The sequence below is a fragment of the Solenopsis invicta genome, chromosome 4 (genome assembly GCF_016802725.1).
Source record: "Solenopsis invicta isolate M01_SB chromosome 4, UNIL_Sinv_3.0, whole genome shotgun sequence".
Classification (NCBI taxonomy): domain Eukaryota; kingdom Metazoa; phylum Arthropoda; class Insecta; order Hymenoptera; family Formicidae; genus Solenopsis; species Solenopsis invicta.
The window spans coordinates 17,006,300-17,024,541 of NC_052667.1; the positions used below are offsets into that span (position 1 = coordinate 17,006,300).

Genomic DNA, 18,242 nt, shown 5'->3' on the forward strand with positions numbered 1-18,242 from the left:
ATAAGTAATAAATATAAAATTCCCACAGAAGCTAACCGAGTCCAAAGGTTTTTTAATTTCTTTTCTCTTTAAATAAATTCTCAAAATATTAAGTCTAGCAATTTTATTCCTATATCTATTATATGTCTGGAAAAAAGTTATCATTTTTATATACACAATACTATACTTATACAATACCATATTTAAACAATAAATAATTTTAAGATAACAAATTTCTTGTTATCCAAATATTTAATCTTACGACTTAATTGGTATTTTAAGAAACCCTTCAATCATCAGAATTTATTACCTATAAGCTGGTGAACCTAAATCAAGTGGTGGCATATCCATTATTCGAAAATGTAATCCTAATGAAGAGAAAAGTTTCTCCTGTATGTTTTGAAGATCTTGAAATACATCCTCAGATTGATTTGGCTCGGAACAAATAAACATCTCCACTTTAGTGAATTGGTGAACTCTGTTAAAATATATTATTAAAAATTAAAATCGGTTTAAGATTTAAGGTAGTTCTCTGGTCCTTTTCACATAAGAACAATATAAGAACTTGATCAAATTATGAGAATAAGTTTATGAGTAAATTTAGGTATTTTATATATTTTTTTGACTGTATAATTTTCTTTAATCCTTTGCAGTATAAATGATATACCTACATGTTATCAATGTTCTTTGTTTAGTTTTTTACAATTTTTTCAAATTTTTTATATATTTTTTCAATTTTTTATAAATAACTGATTATAAATATGTTAAAATCAACGACCCAAAATTTTCCCAAGAATCAAGTTTCGTTGAAATTGGTGGAAAAATGTATGTCGCAAAGAGTTAAATTAATTTGTAGAATAGTATTAAGTCTTATGAAAAAAATTTTAAGTATTTTAATCGGAAACAAAATATAAAGGTTTTAAAAGCTAATAAAATTTTACCTTATCATTTTCATATAAAAGTATGAAATGTTCATGAATTATACAATTCTCACGTTCTATAAATTAGCGGAACAAAATGAGCAGAATCAATTCAAACTAATTTTTTTATTTGTTGCTCATTTGTTGCTGAAAAGTTGTTAAAGATGAAAATTTGTTGCTCTATTATTATTTTTTTTTAAATAACGTTCCGCTAAAAGAAGTTTAAGTTAGCAGGACAATACCCTTATATTGCAAAAATCACACGCAAAAATAACGTCAGAATTTGTTGTTAATTTGTTGCTCACAAAATATGCTGCTTTCAATATTGTTACTTACAAAATAAGTACCAATAACAATAAACAATCACCCATTAAACACAGTTACAAGAGTAAACTATAAGAAATAAATTTGTTACATAACTATGTTTCCGAAATAATTCTCAGCCATCATACTATCGAAATATGTCAAAATCTGAATTCGTTGCTAACCATAAAATACTAAAAATAATTAATTTATCTAGGGAACCCACGCGCCGCACGCTATGGGCACGTTAACAAATGCCAAAAAATGTGTACACTGGTATAATCATGGTATCAAAATAATCTCCGAACATCGTACTATCGAAATATGTAAAGATGTGAATTTGTTGCTAACCATAACACTAAAAATAATTAATTTATGCGGTAAACGCGCCGCGCGCTTTAGGCAAGGTATTGCCTATCAAATAATGTGTACGCTGGCATAATCATGCTATCAAAATAATCCCCGAACATCGTACTATCGACATATGTAAAGATATGAATTTGTTGCTAACCACAAGACACTAAAAATAATTAATTTACCCAGGAAACGCGCGCGTTGCGCGCTATAGGTACATTAACAAATGTCAAAAAATGTGTACGCTTATATAATTATGGTATCAAAATAATCCTCAGACATCGTACTATCGAAATATGTAAAGATCTGAATATGTTGCTAACCATAAAACACTGAATATAACTAATTTATCCAGGCACCACCAAAGAAACGCGCTTTAAGCACTCGTTTGCTGAATAAATAAATTATTTTCAGTGTCTTATGGGTAGCAACAAATTCATATCTTTACATATTTCGATAGTATGATGTTTGGGAATTATTTTAATAAAGGAGAAGAGGGTAATACGGTAATACCCATTTTCATTTTACTGAATAACTTTGTTTATAATTAATATTTTCTATTGAAACTTGAACGATTACATTCGCCAGAGTGTTGTTTGATAGATTTTAGACTCAAAGTAATAAAATATTTATTATTTAGGATGTGATTTATAAAAATCTAATGCACTGCATAATCGGTGGAAGAAAAAAAGTGATAATATGGCTATCTATAAAAATAATTTTAAAAAATTTGTAAAGACCTGACTTCGCGCACGGGCGGTGTTGATTTTGTGGATGAGGACGCAGATACGTCGCCGACCCTGCTTAAAATGACAGATAGAAAATAAACAAATCTTATAGAAATGGAAAGACTATCAATGTTAATTTATATGACGAATCATTTACCAATGTCGCAGTATATAGGATTTGTATTTAATTCAATATTTTATGTTACAATTTTTTTAATAATGTTACATAAAGAAATTCATAAATTCCTTTGATGTTTCTCAATCATAAGCAATAATATTACGGATTTGTTACTATTTTATAATATATTTTAAAAATAAACTTTGAAAGCTATAATATTTTATAAAAACTGAATTTCCTATAATACTCTATAAAAACTCAGTAACGTTAAACATAATAATTTCTACAATAGATCAATCTTCTTCAATCATAAACAATAATATTACACTTTTATGTTACATTTCTTATAATATATTTTCATAACAACCTTCGGAAACTATAAAGTTCTATAAAAGCTGCAGTTCTTATAATATCCTATAATGTGTATTCTACAATATTTTATAGTATCCTATAATATTTTATACAAACTTAAAATATAAAAACTTACACAATGAGTGAATCCTTTTCAATGATAAGCAATGATATTATGCATTTAATATTTTATGATACATTTCTTATAATATATTTTTATAACTACTAGAGTGAGTCAAAAATTATCCACACTTTTGCTAGAACACCTTTTTAAGTTTGTCACACTGCGTTCCGAGCAGGTAGACTTTAAATTGGTACTATTGGGGTCCCATAATCAAAGCTGGACCTTGATTGCGTCAGTTTGTTTACCGCTTCGGGCGTGTAAATATGACCGCTCCGCTAGATGTTTGCACCAAAGAGGAACAAAGAGTTGTAATACGATTTAGTCGGAAGAAGTGAAAGGTTCTGAAATTCATTGTTGGCTTTTAACACAATATGCCAGTTTGTTAGTATCAACTCTTAACCTTGTTGAACCTTTTCGTCGGTAGTGGAAGGGCGTCCTGCTCCCTCTTCGTGTGTCACATTTGTGCGTTCACTTTTAAACTTTTCGATCCATTCATAACTTCTGCGCGGTAAAACACTGTCTCCACATTGTGTTGATCGACATCACATTCATCACAAAGCCTGTGATGAATTTCAGCACCTTTCACTCTTTTCGACTGAAGAAATCGTATCACAGCTCTCTGTTCCTCCTTGGTGCAAACTTCTAGTGGAGCAGTCATATTTACACGTAGCGGTAAATAAACTGACACGATAAAGATCCAGCTTTAATCACGGAATCCCAGTAGTGCCAACTTAAAGCCTGTTTGCTCGGAACGCAGTATGAAAAACTTAAAGATGTGTTCTAGCAAAAATGCGGATAATTTTTGACTTACCCTCGTAACTTTAAAAGCTATAAAATTTTGTAAAAGCTATACTTTTTATAATATCCTATAATATTTGATAATATTCTACATCTACATTATATAATATCTTGTAATATTTTATAATATTCTATAATATTCTACACAAACTTAATAATGTAAAACATAAAAATTTGTACAATGTGTCAATCCTTTTTAATGATAATAAATGATATGCATTTATTATTTTATGATACATTTTTCATAATGTTGTTATGACGAACATTAAAAGCTATAATATTTTATACAAGTTATATTTCTTATAATGTCATATAATATTTTATAATATTCTATTCCTTACAAAACTTGTGCGCGCGTGCATGCATAAGTGCGTGTGTGTATATAAACTTACATAGGAGATTTACATACATTATACATATACATACACACACGCACGCACGCACGCACGCACGCACGCACGCACGCACGCACGCACGCACGCACGCACGCACGCACGCACGCACGCACGCACGCACACACACACACACACACACACATATAAAAGGGAGACCGGGGCAAATCGTTAGACGGGGTAATTCAATAATTAAAAATATCTTTTTATGTGTACATATTAAAAATTTACTTTAAACACTGTAAACACGTCTTAATGTAACGATGTTGCTAACAAAGTTTTGTTGGTAACGGCGTCATATTAATGTCGTAGTAGTGAAAAATGTGTTTTGCGACAAAGTAATTTTTGATAGTCAGCATTTCTTCGAAATTTAAATAAAATAATAAGGTTTTTTTTTGAAAACTTAGAATGTATCGTGTCCAGTTAAATGTATTTGAAACATTTCGTGTTTACTTTTTGCTGTGTGATGTCTATTTTTGTCGATCATACGCAATAATGCGCACAGTTGATGTTGGGGCTATTCGTAATACTGAGCACCGGAGCGATTTGTTACTACTGATTACAGCGCCTAACCCAAGTTGGGTAACTCTAACCCTTTGGCTGTGTTACGAACGTCTGCGCTACGCAGAGTTAAGCATTGAGGTAAAGTTCTTCATTGATTTAGTTCAAACTTGATAATATTGTGTATTTCAGTACATAGAACATAAATATGAATATAAAATCAACGCTCTTAAGCAGGTAAAAAGTTATAAAGCGTTAAAGATTGACACTTGTAAAGTTAGGAAATCTGTCACACCGATGGCATAAAGACATGCGAACGTGTATGTTTGCATTTGTTTTTTGTATACCTATATCTTTTTTTAAATAAAAGAAAGTCTTAACAACAGCTTTTTTACAGTCTTTCAACTTGAAAGGGAAACACAAATTTCGGGATATTCCCGGACTAGTTACAAATTACCCCGGGCTTGGAGCTATTCGTAATTTTTGGCATTGGTCGACATTTTTATATGTACTTTAAAGCAAGTACACTTCCATGTTCTATCTATACCAGCATTGTGAAAAGGAAGATTCAACCTTTCAAACCTTCCATGTTTCTTTTTTTTTTAATGAATATAGGACTCAAACACAAAAGAAAAAAAGGTCTAACGAATAGCCCCGGTCTCCTTTATATAATGTATGTAAATCTTCTATATATGTTTATATACACACACGCACGCATAGGTTTTGTAAGGAATAAGATATTGAATATTATAAAATATTATAAAATATAGAATATTATTTGATATTATATAATATTATACGAAATGTAGCTTGTATAAAATTTTATAGCTTTCAAAGTTCGTCATAAAAACATTATAAAAATGTATCATAAAATAATAAATGCATATAATTGATTATCATTAAAAAGAATTGACACATTGTAAAAATTTTTATGTTTTTTACATTATGTAAATGTTTTACAATATGTAAATCTTCTATATATGTTTATATACACACACGCACTCACGCACGCACGCACACACAAGTTTTGTAAGAAATAAGATATATAGAATATTATAAAATATAGGATATTATAGAATATTATATGATATTATAAGAAATATAACTCGTATAAAATATTATAGCTTTCAATGTTCGTCATAACAACATTATGAAAAATGTATCATAAAATAATAAATGCATATCATTGATTATCATTAAAAAAAATTGATATATTGTAGAAATTTTTATCTTACATTATTAATTTGTATAGAATATTATAAAATATGTATAGGATATTATAAGATATAGTATATTATATGATGTAAGATATTATAGGATATTATAACATGTATAGTTTTTACAAAATTTCAAAGTTTGTTATAAAAATATATTATGAGAAATGTATAAAATATTAAATGCATAATATCATTGAAAAGGATTGACTCATTGTATAAATTTTCATATTTTATCTGTTCAAATCAGCTTTAGTTCAAATTTAATTTTTTATTAACAATATCACAAGTGTACGATTAGCTCAGTGTTAGCGTATTAGATTATTGTCCCGTAAATCTTAGGTTCGAATCCTACCGGCGCCAATGCGTTTTCAAAAATTGTAAAAATGCGTAATCATAATTAGTAAAATAAAATGTATGCAAATTAGATTAACCTATAATAAAAGTAAGAATAAAATCTGCAAAAAACTAAAAAAAAATTTTTTTGTGTACAAATCTGTCTATACAAAATTTCTAAAGTCACTTATAAAATAAGGGAGACAAAATCATATTATAGGATATTATAAAATATTATAGGCTATTATAAAATATAAGATATTATAAAATATTATAAAATATAGGATATTATAGAATATTATAAGATATTATAAGGATAGGCAGATGCTTTTGTAACTCTGATAAAAACATATTGATTAATGTACAAAAAATAGTTAAAATAACATTAAATAACATAGGTAAATCAGTGTATTATAGAATACACCAAAACAAAACAAAATTATAAAATATTATAAGATATTTATATGGGATATGATAAACTACAATACAAATCTGTCTATACAAAACTTCTTAAGTCACTTACGAAATAAGGGAGACAAAATCACCATAGGAAATAATAGACAAAATTTTCTATCATATTCTATCCATTATTTTAAGCAGGGGAGAGAACTAAACGTGTTTGTAAGGATGACAAAATAAATCGATTTATTGTGAACAGAAAAGTATGTACAATGCGGTCTTCGCGAAAGCAGCGGACGGACAAATGGAGATGACGCTCAGATGAACGTGACAAAGAACTTATCTCTACGCGCAAACGGACGAAACGGAAAAGTAACGCGCGGACGGACGGAACGGAAAGATAACGCACGGACGGACGGGAAAAAATTGCGGCACTCAAACGGACGAATAGACAGTTACGCGCGGACGGACAAACAACGGAGAATAATCGCGGAATATGTATAGTACACGCAAGTGATTTCCAGACAAATTGGTTCAAACTCGGAATCCCTGTTTACAAGTTGGCTCGGCCTTGCCGAAGGCCGCGGCCATGGGCGCGCGGGCCCGGTGACAACACAATTCGCGCGCGCGGTACAGCTGTACGGTACGGTGCGATCGCGACGCGTAGCGGTTAATATCGCGTTGTAGTTGCGGCGATGGACTCACGCCCAGATCTCTTGGTGAAGACGCGAAACTGACGCGAAACTCCACACCCCAGATTGTGAGTCAGTGCCAACGAAGAGATCGGATCGTGATTTCTCCGGTTCACCGAGATCTCTCGGTTGAGCCCAAGGCGCTTGAGCCCGTAGAAACGGAGGCGGTCGAGATGCTCGTCGCCGAGATCTCTCGGCAGAAACCGAGTTCGCTTGATTTCGAATCGGAGCAGAAAAGAGTACTACTTCTTAGCGGACGGACGGTTCGGATAAAAAGAAGCCCTGTTCGTAGAAGCGGCGGCGCTTATATAGCCAAATCTCGAAAGGAGCAGCGCGGGAGACGGATGGTTCGGTAACGGAGAGGAAGTCCCCGCCGCTCGAGATCGGCAGCGACCGCCACTTCGCTCGCTTCTCAGGCGCGTACTAGCCCAGAAATTTTAGGATTTTACTTAAGGCTCCTGAGTACTCGCCGTGGCCATATTGAAGTCGTGACGTCAGAAGCGAGAAATTGCGTGAAATGACACGTAATTTTGTCCGACATGCCATTTGTAAATAAAGCCAATTTGGATAAAACAAACTAAACAGATGACTTTAAAACACTTCTAAATATCGGTCACGACTATCCTTTTTCCGCCTAACAATCAGTAAATAGTTGTAAAAAGCATGTAAAGTGAAGCTATTGAAACAGGAAAACACATGGGCACGTAATTTTGTCCAACGTGTCATTTCTAAATAATGCCAATTTGGATAAAACAGACTAATCAGATGGCTTTAAAACACTTCTAAATATCGGTCACGACTATCCTTTTTTCGCCTAGCAGTCAGTAAATAGTCGTAAAAAGCACGTAAAGTGACGTCTATTCAGACAGGAAAACACACGGATAGCTATTAAAAGGAGTGAAAAATGTACTTATATGTATAAAATTCAAAGAAACTTTACTCGCGGTCCATTTTTACGAATTTGGTAAATACGAGACAAGTCATATTTTTACAATGAAACACATAATAACAAAAGGACATGCACGATAACATTTCATCGTCAATCTGTCACGTTTCACGTGTATTAGTTCTAATTTTGTCCGCGACGAAATGTCGCTACCGTCAACGCGGAGTTCTCGGCTGAGTCAGGAGCCTTAAAAAAAAAAATGCCACCTAACTAATTTTTTGCACACACCTTTATTTAGACATTATAAACAAGATGCAAAAAGTTCCCATCGATATCGTGTTAGCTTCAAAAGTTATTTGAGGGCAAAGATCACAAAAATCGATTTTTTGTAAATATCTCGTTTCCTATTAGTCGTACGTCAATTATGGTTATTATCAAAATTGTAGATTGAACTGTTCTCTACAAAAAATGTTCTATACATTTTTCATGTACAAACAACCGTTTTACGTTATACGGTCAACACAGTGTCCGAAGAACAATAATAGCAATACATTCGTTTCCACACCACCTTCGAGGTAGAATATAAGGCGCGTTTTTTTGCATGTTTTTCCCTGTAGACCTAATCCATATTTTCTAAAAAATAAATAAAATCAACTAAATTATACAGTGGATGGTGTATTAATAAAGAGTCAAAATTGAAGTCAAGAAGCATAAAAGTAAAAATGTGATGTCAATTTTCGCACGCTACGCCAGTTGTCAAAATCTTTGTTGGCGCCGTGCGCCGGTTGTTGGGCTGTCCGGTGGGTGTTCGGTCGGACAGCGCGGAACGGTGAACGGTCCGAGTGAGGAGCGGAAAAGCGATTTGTTACAAATTAGTTTAGTTTAAAAAAAACACAGTACCTTGTTACAAAATTATATATTTTTAATTTTCCATTGTTTAGAATTTTCCTGCGTTCAAAAGCTTTAGAAATACCATTAGAAATTTCATTAAAAATATCATTTTATCTGTTTAACATTAAACAACAAGCATAAAATGATGTCTCTAATGTTTCTAAACACCGCTCTTTAGAATGACAATCGTTTTATCGAAGAAATATTTCGATATAAAAATTTCGCTTAAAAAACCGTATTAACAAAATTCCATATTATTGTTTTAATTTTGTATAACTCAAAAAGTAAACGGCCGAATAAAAAGTTAAATAACAAAAACACTCGAGTGTATATACCTTCATGTGATAATACGAAGTATTATTCCGAAGTATTATACCCAAGTTTAAAAATAATGCGGAAGTGTATGTAATTAAAGGTTAAAAGTGTACTTTGAAAAACTTTAGAAATGCTCAAAAGTAAAAATGCCTTCTAACAATTGTCAGTCATTATGTATTGGCATATTAGTATCACTAAAAAACCAGTGGACTACTAAACACTAACTCCATAAGCAATTGTTAGAATACGTTACCTAATAACGGAAATAATAGAAGCCATATTGTCAATAGTAGCCATAATACTTTCTTCTCCTCTACCATGATTATGCCAGCGTACACATTTGATAGGCACTATCTTGCCTAAACCGCGCGGCGCACGCGTTTATTGCATAAATTAATTATTTTCAGTGTCTTATGATTAGCAACAAATTCATATTTTTACATATTTCAATAGTGCAATGTTCGGGGATTATTTTGATACCATAATTATACCAGCGTGCACATTTTTTGGCATTCGTTAACGTGCCCATAGCGCGTGGCGCGCGCGTTCTCTGGATAAATTAATTATTTTTACTATCTTATGGTTAGAATAAATTCAGATCTTGACATATTTCGACAGTACAATGGCTGAGAATTATTTCGGAAACATAGTTATGTGAGTAACAAATTTATTTCTCATAGTTTACTCTTGTAACTGTGTTTAATGGGTGATTGTTTATTGTTATTGGTACTTATTTTGTAAGTCACAATATCGAGAGCAGCATATTTTGTGAGCAACAAATTAGCAACAAATTCCGTCGTTATTTTTGCGTGTAATTTTTGCGATATAAAGGCTTTTGCACAGCTGCATAACCGTATGCATAAGGAAGTTGATTGGTCCGTTAGCACATGCATAAGGAAATGGACCAATCAATTTTTTTATGCATATGGTTATGCAGCTATACAAAAGCCTGTGTCGCGGTCTTAAGGGTATTGTCCCGCTAACTTAAACTTCCTTTAGCGGAACATTATTTAAAAAGAAAATTAATAGAGTAACAAATTTTTTTTTTTGACAACTTTTTAGCAACAAATAAGCAACAAATAAAAAAAATAGTTTAAATTAATTCTGCTCACTTTGTTGCACTAACTTATAGTATGTACAATTCTCTTTAAATATGAGATTCTAACAAATATATGTCACACTAATGAAAATGTAGCAACAACGCTTGTACACTTTATAAACAATTTTTAAATTTTTTCTACATAAATATTTTTTTAATATAACTTAATATAATTATTAAGTGAATAATGTATAATAAAAATAGGAGAAATCATTTATTTGTGGAATATTTATCAAGTTTTACTTTTTTTTCTATTTCTTATTCAATCTTCTATCTTTCCAAATATCCTATTACTGACTAAATTTTCAAAAAAAGCAACTCTTTTTATCTCTAAATATCAATTGCGGTCTAAAAAATTGGATTAGGTTACATTTAAAATAAAAAAGTGCATAGGGACCTCCTGTGAATAGATTAATGTTAATAACAACTTATAATTAGTCTGTCGTACCTGTAGATTCCTCTTTCCTCTAGAACACCTGAACCTTCTGCGCGATAGCATCGACTGACAGCAGCTAACTTCAATGGCAACATATCATGGGAAAGTACAGTATTCATCAATTTACTAGCTAATGACATTTCCGCAGTTCCGGACAGACTATAGTCGTCTCCATAATAAGAATCTAAATTGTATACTAATGTTCGACCATCATCTACTATTAAACCACACCTTTCGATAATCTTAGTAGGAATGATGTCGGGCACTGACAATAGTTTAAATCCATACTTCATCAATCTTCTAAGCGAATAATGAATCAACGCTTCTTCTAATTCTGCAAGATCACCTAAAAGTATGTAACTTTTTTGCCCAGTAATGGGACCCAGCGTGTTTGTTCTTATCGCTTTCAAATTGGTGACGAGCTCAGCAAATTCCTGCGGCTCAAAGTCAAACTCCGGCTTCCTACCGCACTCCTTCAGCAATCTCGGTTCATTACCATATTCGGTTACTGCAGGGTGTGTGCAGTTTGGTATCTTACGTAATTCCTGCAGAAGCAACTCTTGCTTCTCAGGATTATTGGAATCCTGAGAATACTCGAGGACTTTGTCAATGTCTCCAATACCTTTTCTTCTTCTAATATTGTTGAAAATAGTATCACGGTTTACAGGATTGCATAAAAAATCTGTGTTGTATTCTGGTTCCGGCAGAAGTAGTCTTGCATTGATTGCATTGTTCTTTGGTGCTTTTGCCGGCTATTATAAATATCATTATACATTAAAATAATAATAAATGATAACAAAGCTCAATTAACATAAAAATTATAATAAAAATTAACATAAAACAATCATGGGTTGCAAGCTGATCAAGATTTTAATGATAAAAATAATAACAAATATTTTAAATATAGAGTGGGCCTTAAGTCAATTGTCAAAACATTATTATACCAAACGCATTTTTGACAACTGACTTAAGGCCCACCCTGTATATAATATAAACATGCCAATGTTTACTTAAAAACAAATATTTTTAAATATTATATTAAAGAAACATTTGTATTATAGGTATCCTACTTTTTAGAGAAAATGAAGAACAAATCTAAAAATTTTAGTCCTTTGCTCCTACATGTATCTAACAAGGAAAACCCTTGATAAATATATCACCGATTTTAATAAAATTTCATGGGTGTATAGTATTTACTCACACCTTTACTGTAATAAAGCCACATCCATTTTATTATTACACTATCAGTCAAAAACTTGTATTTTTTTCTTTTATGCATTAAAAAATTTCTGTCCACATTTTTCTTTGACTTTTTCCCAGCATATATGATTTTTTTAAAAAAAGATATTAGAAAAAGTATAGCTCTATGTCCCCATTTTTCTTTATTTACTTCTAAAGTAAAAAAAGTAATTTACATTTTATCTTACATATTACTTTATGTATTATATTTTACTTTACATACTATTACTTGAACTTACTTGTATCTCGCGTATCTGAAATGTTGTCACTGTTAAAAGTAGTATTATCGTGAAATATTCCTTTAATGTTATTCAGAATTACTGTTTTGTTATGGTTAAACTGTATTTATCATTTGCTATCATATTTATGACAATAAATATTAAAACTTTAAAATCTTTAAATTATAATTATACAGAACATAGCTTTGTCAATATTTATTAAAGTTGTCTAATAATTTTTCTTTATATTAATCTTATTTATTTTTTACTATTATTATAGTACAATTTTCATCAAAATTTAGATTAAACATTGTTTTTAGATTTAAAATCTCAAAATTAAATGCAAACTTTTGCAACAATATATTTAACAAAAAAAAAAAAAAAAAAAAATTTTTTTTAAGCTTTTATATAACAATAAATACAAAGTTTTGAAAAAATCGCGTTAGGTAAAAAACAATTTAGGTAAAAAAATATTATCAGTGAATTAAATTTTCGTCAGGAAGCTATAACATAAAAATTAAAAAAAAATTAATCAATGTTTTTTTCATTCAAATCATGTAGAGTCCTTTAATATAGAAAAATAAAAAAAACCATTCATTGCGTGAAAAAAGAACATTCCATGTACACTCACAAATATGATTCTTTCATTGAATGTTATTACAAATGCGATCCGTAATTACATTTGAACGATTGTGATTGATTATGAGTGATGATTAATCAAACACTGATCAATAAAAAAATCAACTTTAAACTAATTTAATGATTAATCACTTATTTAAGAACATTTTTCAATTGTATGTACATTGCGCATTATTTTGATTTTGGAAAATTTATTGTTGGATTTGGATAGAAACATTCATTTGGAATATTTGTATCCAATCAAGAATGTAATGCGTGATCAGCGTGCGATCTATTGAATAGATAATAAGGAACTAAAGTAGCTATAAAAGTAACAGTAAATGTGTTACCGTTACTGTAAAAATTAACGACGTTACCGTTATAGACATAAAAAAGTAATTACCGTAAAAAAGTAATGAAAACGGTAACGGTGTTACAAATAACGCGGTATTTCCCAACCTGGATACATACAATTTTTTGCAATTTTTTACTAATATATGGATTGGTGTGATTCTAACCATTATTTGTTTAATAAGTATTATATTAACCGTTAAACACATAAGTGGGTTTGAGAGACTCCATATAAAGTTTCAAACGCTTACTGTGTGAAGACGTAATGAGATAGAAGGACCAGGATGTAAAAAAAGTTTGAAATCTCCTCTTTCGATTAACCCTTAAACACATTGATTCTGTAGGCTAGGAAATAGGAGGGCTATTTCCGTTTCACGGGTTACTAGAAAGCCTCCTTCCTGATATTCTTACTTCTTTGATAATTATAGACTTCTTTTTGGACTTGTATAATAAATTCTATATTCGTTGCTTCATCAAGAAACTTTGAATAATTTTACTTTGTATAAATGTCTCCATTATTTTGAACTTTTGAACGCACAAAAAACTAATTACACGTACAATTTTAAATAGAAAGATTTTTTTGAAGTTTGAAACCATTTGAAATTACTGCAATCTACTAGTTTTATTAACGGAAGAAACAAAATGCAACGCCAGTAATTTTTACTGCTGCCAAGTACAATGTTTTCACTGGCAATAAATTGATTGATCCTTTTCCTTATGCATGTGCTAATAGACCAATCAATATCCTTATGTCTATTAAGTTACCTCCCCACCACAAAAAATCGGAACAGCACCTATGCTAAAATTGCTTATAAAAGTGCTTTTTATGTGCTGATTATGTACAGTGTTTTTAATTTTTGTGCTCAAACAGTTTAGCAGAAAATCACGATTGAAAGTGGGGATGTTAGCTTAACGTTAAGCTAGCACCCACTAACTGTAATTGTTTAAACAATACAAAAATTAATACACTAAAATTAAATGCTTTTTATGTGCTTTCCAATTATATACAAACAAATGTTCGTACTCAACCTCTTCGACAAAAAATCGTCCCAAAATACATATTCATCATACAAGAGCAAAGTGCCAGTAAAAAAGCAAATATCAAATTGGTCTTGGTTTCAAAATTTTCCTCTATTTATGTGTTTTCGAAATATACATAATAACATTTTTGTGCCCATCCTCTTTGACCGAAAAACCACCCCCGATGTACATAAGAGTAAAGTGCCAATGAAAAAGAAGATATTAAATGATTCATAGACCCAACATATTCTGTTATTTATGTGCCTTCGAAATATGTACGAAATTTTTGTGCTTATCCCCCTCGACAGAAAAACCGCCTTTGAAATGAGCATCCATCTTCTCGGTACAAGAGTAAAGTCCCAGTAAAAAAAGCGGATATCAAATTGCTCATAGAACCAAGACGTTCTCCTATTTATGTGTTTTCGAAATATGCGAAATACGACAAGATTTTTGTGCTCATCTCCTTTCACCAAAAAACTACCCCCGATGTTAACACATGCAAGAGCACAAAAATTTAATTGTACATATTTCGAAAGCACATAAGTAGGAGAATATCTTGAGCGTATAACCAATTTGATACACAGATTTCTAAACTACACTAGATCGCTAACTTAGGTAGTGGGGATATAGCAAAATTGAAGCATGGATAGGCTATACCGCCACTTGTGACACGGACAATTCGCGCCAACTTTACAAAAGATGTATCGAAAGATGTATGTTTCTTCTTCATAGAAGATGTATTGTCATTTATTGTTATGGCAAATTGGCACAGCGTATTCTTTTAACTTCAGTTTGTAAGAACCTGGTCTTACCTCATAATCTTTTGAGGTAAAACCATCACTACAGATTAAGCTATGTTTTCCAGGCTTAAAATTATCTCCAACTGTATCATTCCATTTCTCCAATACTTCTTCTCTCTTAAATAGGAATCTAAACGTATCATATTAAAAATATTTACAACATAACATTTTTCATAAAATAATAAATAAGTACAAAATATTTAAACTTAAATAACATAATTTAACGTCAAATAACATAATTTATCTAACATAGTTTTGTACAGAACAGAAATTTGTGATATATATACTTATGTAAAAAAATATAAACATGGTCGTCAAATATTTTTACAATATTTTACACAACAAATTTGGCATTTTAAAGATTAATCTTGTATTTCTTTTTTAATGCGTTTCTTAATACACACAATATCACACAATGACAGAAACATATGAATTGTACAAACGGAAGTTCGGTCATTTGCGAATAATATTACTGTGTCCAAAAAGTAAGGTGACATTGCATTTATTTCGAAAATTCTTTATTTATTCTTGCAAATCAATTTCGTCCCCTTCAAAGTAATCCCCCCCCCCCTGATATAATACACTTATTCCAACGGATTTTCCAATCTTCGAAACAGTTGTAATAATCGATTTCAGGAATGGCCTTTAGCTCCTTCTTCGCAGCGAAACGGTGTCCCCGGAGCGGCCGCTTGAGTTTGCTGAATAGCCAGAAGTCGCATGGAGCCAAATCAGGTGAATACGGTGGTTGTGGAACGATATTAGTCGAGTTTTTGGTTAAAAAATCACGAATCACCGTTTCGAGTCGATAGAAGAGATTCAAGCCGCTGCGAAGAAGGAGCTAAAGGCCATTCCTCAAGGAAGATGAGCACAAAAATCTCATTGTGCATATTTCAAACGCACATAGATAAAAAATTAAACAATTTATAGACAATTTAAATGTAAGCTAGAATATACATACATTTTACAAGATTGCAAAAACTCTTAAAAATATTTATTTCATATAACTTAAATAATTTTTCATAGCAGCATAATTCTGTATTTATTAAAAGTGTAGGTTATAAACTATTTTTGATATTCGAACTATAAACTATATACTTTTATTTTTAAAAATATCCAATAGTTTTATAAGATAACAATTAAAGCAACATTTTTCCCTACATATTGGAAATACTTATCAATTATTTTTAATATTAAAATCTTACTTGATCCTTAACCCATAATGGTTTTATATCATTATTATTAAATATAATACAATTACTTTAAACATTATTATCGTTATTACCAACTCTCTATACACACATTGTTTTTTGACACCTCTGCACACTATGTGACTGTTTATGTTCAGATTTATCTTTTTTAGAAATATAGAAATTTTCTTCGGTAACTCAAACATCATAAAAACTATTTGTATGAATGTTCATTTAAAAAAAAATTATATGTTATAAATAGTACTCTTTATTAATTACAATATTCTTAAGTTTTCAAAGCAAATGCACAGGATACAAACTTCATTGTGTGTAAAGCAAGGTTGCCAAGTCTCTGAAATTTCCAGGAAAGTGCAAGAATTTCTTGATTTATCCTGTGCCTAATAGATAAAGGTTAGTTTCAGCAATGCATAATTTAAATGAAATCTTAGGATTCATCTGATATTTTTTAGCTACTTCCCACAATTTTAACTGTCAACACTTAAAGATTTATATATATACAAATAAATTGTGTACACTGTGATGTTTTATAACACTATAACTAAAATAACTTTTTTTTTTTAAATAGGATGAATCAAAACTAGATCGTATAGTTCTCTCGTAAGTTTTTTCTAAATAATGAGAAAACCTTTAAAAAAAAAAATTATACATCATAGTTTTAACTTGTCCTATTTTAAAGTTATTTTAGTTTAAAATATTATGAAAATTGATCACAATGTACCATGATTTATGGGAGGACAGTAACTGATATACAATATTTAACTGAGATATATTAATAATCCATTTTGTATCTATCGCCTGGAGAAATGACCTGGAAATGTTGATATTAGATCTGACAATCCTAGTATAGAGATGATTAATAATTAAATATGTAATAATGTATGAAAACAATTATACGAATAATAATATTACGTACCGACGTATGTAGCCACAAATGCTGCGTTCGACAAAACTTGAAATTTTGTTGAAGATTAAATCTCATTTTACTTCTTCTTCTCAACGTTAATGGTACCCGTCCCCAGTGTAACAACGTGGCGGGGACGATTTGATCATAGTAACCAAGGTATTTCTTATCTTGCTTTCAATAGTTATATGGGAAACAAAAAGACTTAAATAGGAATACAGGATATGCTTGCACAAGGAATAAGGATTGCATCAGCAATCCTGACCGCGCTTTTTCACTCTATTACAAACACGCTTACTGGTACACGGCCAACCAGCGACCATCTCATCTTACTCATTTTACATTCGAAAGACGTAACCAGAGAGGAACGTGCGGAACGTGAGAGCGGCCATACCGGCTTTTTGTTTTTGCCTATAAATAAGCTTTTTGCGAGTGATTCAGTGAGTGCTAGAGTCCTATATAAAGAGAGAAGCGACATTGATGTCCAAAGCTCTGATTGGTAATCTGATTGATACTTGATTGGCTAAGCGAGCAGCCATATTGTAACCACAGCTGTTTGCAGAATGATACGAATGGTGTTTGATGACGTTAGAGCGGTCTCAAAATGGTAGTGGAGGACTCAATTGGATACTGAAGGTTGTGATGGGGATTCGTTGTCGCTTCTCTCTTTATATAGGACTCTAGTGAGTGCTTTCCAACAAGAATAGGCCTGTTCGTGTTGCTGCCCTTTTTGAATTAATTTCTTCGTCGTCTCTCTCTTTTTCACGGTCGAATATATATCTATCTCATCTCGAGTGCAAAAATTTTTGGGGATTTCAAGCAACTCGAAACCTACCGTTTGTTTTCTGTTCCTGAACTCCCTGAATTAGTGTGCACTTAAAATGAAATAGATATATATTTGAAAGTTAGTGAAAGCAAGAAGGAACGTTCCAGTGTAGTTTAGTGCAGGAATAGAAAACAAGCCTCTAATGCCTGGCACAAACCTAATGCCTGGGTGTAAAGGGCCTCGCACATGAAATGCATAACATTACATAAGCACAACATAAGACCG

General features: G+C 31.3%; 1 protein-coding gene across 2 annotated transcripts in view; it reads right to left on the bottom strand.

Moving 5' to 3' along the window:
• The window catches only part of LOC105199494 (serine--tRNA ligase, mitochondrial), a 28,607-nt gene extending 10,944 nt beyond the window's left edge, over positions 1-17,663 (bottom strand). The window contains exons 1-4 of one of the 2 annotated variants that reach the window (XM_039447808.1): positions 17,204-17,663; positions 17,009-17,098; positions 10,849-11,588; positions 290-457 (exon numbers count right to left, since the gene is read on the bottom strand). In XM_039447808.1, the coding sequence (XP_039303742.1) occupies positions 290-457; positions 10,849-11,588; positions 17,009-17,011 (911 nt within the window). In that variant the 5' untranslated portion in view covers positions 17,012-17,098; positions 17,204-17,663. The remainder of the gene's footprint in view (positions 1-289; positions 458-10,848; positions 11,589-17,008; positions 17,099-17,203) is intronic. The other variant, XM_039447807.1, reaches the window with a different exon arrangement.
• Positions 17,664-18,242: the final 579 nt, after the last annotated feature.